The sequence below is a fragment of the Gossypium raimondii genome, chromosome 13, assembly GCF_025698545.1.
Source record: "Gossypium raimondii isolate GPD5lz chromosome 13, ASM2569854v1, whole genome shotgun sequence".
Taxonomy (NCBI): Eukaryota; Viridiplantae; Streptophyta; class Magnoliopsida; order Malvales; family Malvaceae; genus Gossypium; species Gossypium raimondii.
In genome coordinates this window covers 45,182,730-45,185,476 of record NC_068577.1, presented here as the reverse complement: position 1 = coordinate 45,185,476, position 2,747 = coordinate 45,182,730, and the positions used below count along the sequence as shown (strand labels likewise).

The 2,747-nt window shown below is 42.9% G+C and overlaps 1 protein-coding gene across 1 annotated transcript; it reads left to right on the top strand.

The window, feature by feature from the left end:
• Window positions 1-395: 395 nt before the first annotated feature.
• LOC128036201 (uncharacterized) lies at window positions 396-2,404 on the top strand. Its single transcript, XM_052627113.1, has 4 exons — window positions 396-884; window positions 1,269-1,503; window positions 1,601-1,769; window positions 2,239-2,404. Exons 1-4 carry the CDS (start codon window positions 396-398, stop codon window positions 2,402-2,404), a joined length of 1,059 nt encoding a protein of 352 aa, XP_052483073.1.
• The last annotated feature ends 343 nt before the right edge of the window (window positions 2,405-2,747 follow it).

Sequence of the window (2,747 nt, the reverse complement as noted above, 5' to 3'; positions counted from 1 at the left end):
TGATACCTAGATAGCTTTTAATCTTAGCCATTGATATATTTCGATCTGTACCATTGATTTTGGAAAGGCTCAGATATAAATAGAAGCCTCTCCCCTCAATTTATATTCATTTAGTTATTAATAGAATTTTGAGAGTATGCACTCAAACTTTTCTCTCAAGTGTTCTTGCTTTTTTGTGGCTTTTGTTCATCTTTCAAGTTCGTTATTATTTTGTTCTACCTTTGTTCTACATGGGTGCCTTAGAGGAATTTTGTTGAATCCTCAATTGTTGTCAGTTAGGATGACTTAGGCATTTTTGAGCGAAGGAACTGCCTAAGGCCGCACGGATCACGTGGGAAAAATCTAAGTCCATGACAGTTGGCATTTAAGCTAGCGTTTGAAAGCACCGTTGAAAGATGTTGAAAGAAGTTGCTGAGAATGTTGGGGGAATGGATACCCATGGGAGGGCTAGGAAAGCTAGTCGTTCGAGGGACATACTGTCAGCTTTGGAGGATCAAGTTGTCACTCTCAAGGAATCTGTGGGAGATATCAAGGAGAGGATTGAGGATGTCGATGATAAGCTCAATGATGGGTTGCAGTTTATGCAGGAGCAACTCAAAGTGTATGTGTTGGATAATGTTGAAAAGCTGGCTGGTAGGGATGATGCCATTGAGGCTATGATGACGGCGTTGAAAGAGGAGATTGCGGAGCTCAAGGGTGAACTCACAATCTACAAGGCTGCTTTGGGAAATGGAGGGTTAGCTGTTGTCACACCCAAGCCCAGTGTGGATGTTCCAAAGCCCAATGAGTTCAAAGGAACAAGGTCCACAAGAGATGTGGACAACTTTCTGTTGAGAATCGAGCAATACATCCGTGCCGAAGGCATCACGGATGATGCCACTAAGGTAATTACTACTGCTATGTATCTTACTGGCGTTGCTTTATTGTGGTAGCATCGTAGTTCCACCAATGTGAGACATTGTGGGACTAAAATTGGGACTTGGGAGGATTTCTAATGTGAGTTCAAAGCACAATTTTATCCAGAGTATGCCGAGGATAAAGCTCAGGCAAGGTTGCGTCAGCTTGCGTAACAAGGCACTGTGAGGGAGTATGTGCTGGAGTTTAGCGAACTGATGCTTCAAATCTTATATATGGGTGAGAAAGAGGCATTCTTTTCCTTCATAGATCGGTTGAAACCATGGGCGAAGCAAGAGTTGCAACACTGAGGAGTCCAAGAGCTTACCAAGGCATTGTCTGTAGTAGAACTGTTTGCTGAATTTGGTGGGAAGAAAGACAAGCCTAAGTCTTCTAAGCCCAAATTCAATCCAAACGACAATAATGGGGAAGACAAAGAAAGGCCCACTAGGAACGGCAACGGTGGGAAGCCTTGGGACGAAAGGAAGAGTGAGCCTATAAGGTGCTTCCATTGTGATGAACCACATATGATCAAGGACTGTCCAAAGAAGGTTGCACTCTCTGCTATGAAAGCAAAACTGGAGTCAGATGTGGAGGATAACAATCTTGGTTCGATACTAGGGGGTGTCAAAGATAAGACGAGTCATGGGCTGATGTTTGTAGACATCATCGTCCCTTAAAAAGTTAAATGCGTTTGTCAACACAGGTGCGTCTAATTTGTTCATGTTCGAAGAGGCTACTCATAAACTTGACCTTAAGATCAAGAATGAGTCGGGTCGGATCAAAACAGTGAACTCAAAAAGTGTTCCAATCAAGAGGTTACAAAGAGAGTGGATCTCCAACTTGGCAATTGGACCGGTAAAGCATCCATTAAGGTAATACCACTTGATGACTATGATTTTGTGGTTGATTAAGTTTCCTTGACCGGGTTAATGCGTTTATCTTTCCTTTGGGTAATTACATGGTGATTTCAGATTCGAACCATCAATGCATGGTGAGAATGACATGGAAAAGAAGCTTGGAGGGAAAAACATTATCAACAATTCAATTTGCTAAAGGAGTACGTAGAAAGGAAGTCTCCTATTTAGCCACCTTGAAGATCGAGGAAATCGTTAAGTCCATTGGTAAGATCTCAAAAGAAGTGGGCCAATTGTTGCAGTCCTTTCAGGATGTGATGTCCAATTAGTTGCCCAAAAGTTTACCACCCAAGAGGGAGGTGGACCACAAGATCGAGTTAGTGTCCAACACGGTGCCACCAGTAAGGGCCCTTTATCGTATGTCACCACCGGAATAAGAAGAGTTGTGGAAACAATTGAATGAGCTTTTAGATGCGGGATTCATTAGGCCATATAAATCTCCATATGGTGCACCAGTGTTGTTTCAAAAGAAACATGATGGGTCGTTGAAAATGTGCATCGATTATCAGGCTCTAAACAAGATCACTGTGAAGAACAGGTACCCTATTCCTCTTATTGCGGATCTGTTTGATCAACTTGGTAGTGCGAGATAATTTACCAAGTTGGATTTGTAATCGGGGTACCATCAAGTTCGGATAGCCGAGGGGAACAAACCAAAGACCGCTTGTGTGACGCGGTATGGCTCGTATGAGTTCCTTATAATGCCCTTTGGACACACGAATGCCTCAGTTACATTTTGCAACCTAATGAATAAGGTACTTCAACCTTTCCTTGATCGTTTCGTGGTTTTTTACCTTGACGATATTGTGGTGTGTGGGACACTTGATGGAGGTGTTCCAAACTTTGAGGGAAAATGAGTTGTTCATCAAAGAGGAGAAGTGCTCGTTTGCCCAACAAGAAGTGCCATTCCTAGGCCACGTTATGGGAGGTGGCAAA

What these genes read in the sequence shown, in the direction of transcription:
- LOC128036201 (XM_052627113.1), top strand. Translation starts at nt 396, where the DNA reads ATGTTGAAAGAAGTTGCTGAGAATGTTGGGGGAATGGATACCCATGGG. An exon ending in TCACGGATGATGCCACTAAG is followed by an intron (nt 885 to 1,268) that starts GTAATTACTACT and finishes TTTGGTGGGAAG; the next exon opens with AAAGACAAGCCTAAGTCTTC. An exon ending in TGTGGAGGATAACAATCTTG is followed by an intron (nt 1,504 to 1,600) that starts GTTCGATACTAG and finishes TTGTCAACACAG; the next exon opens with GTGCGTCTAATTTGTTCATG.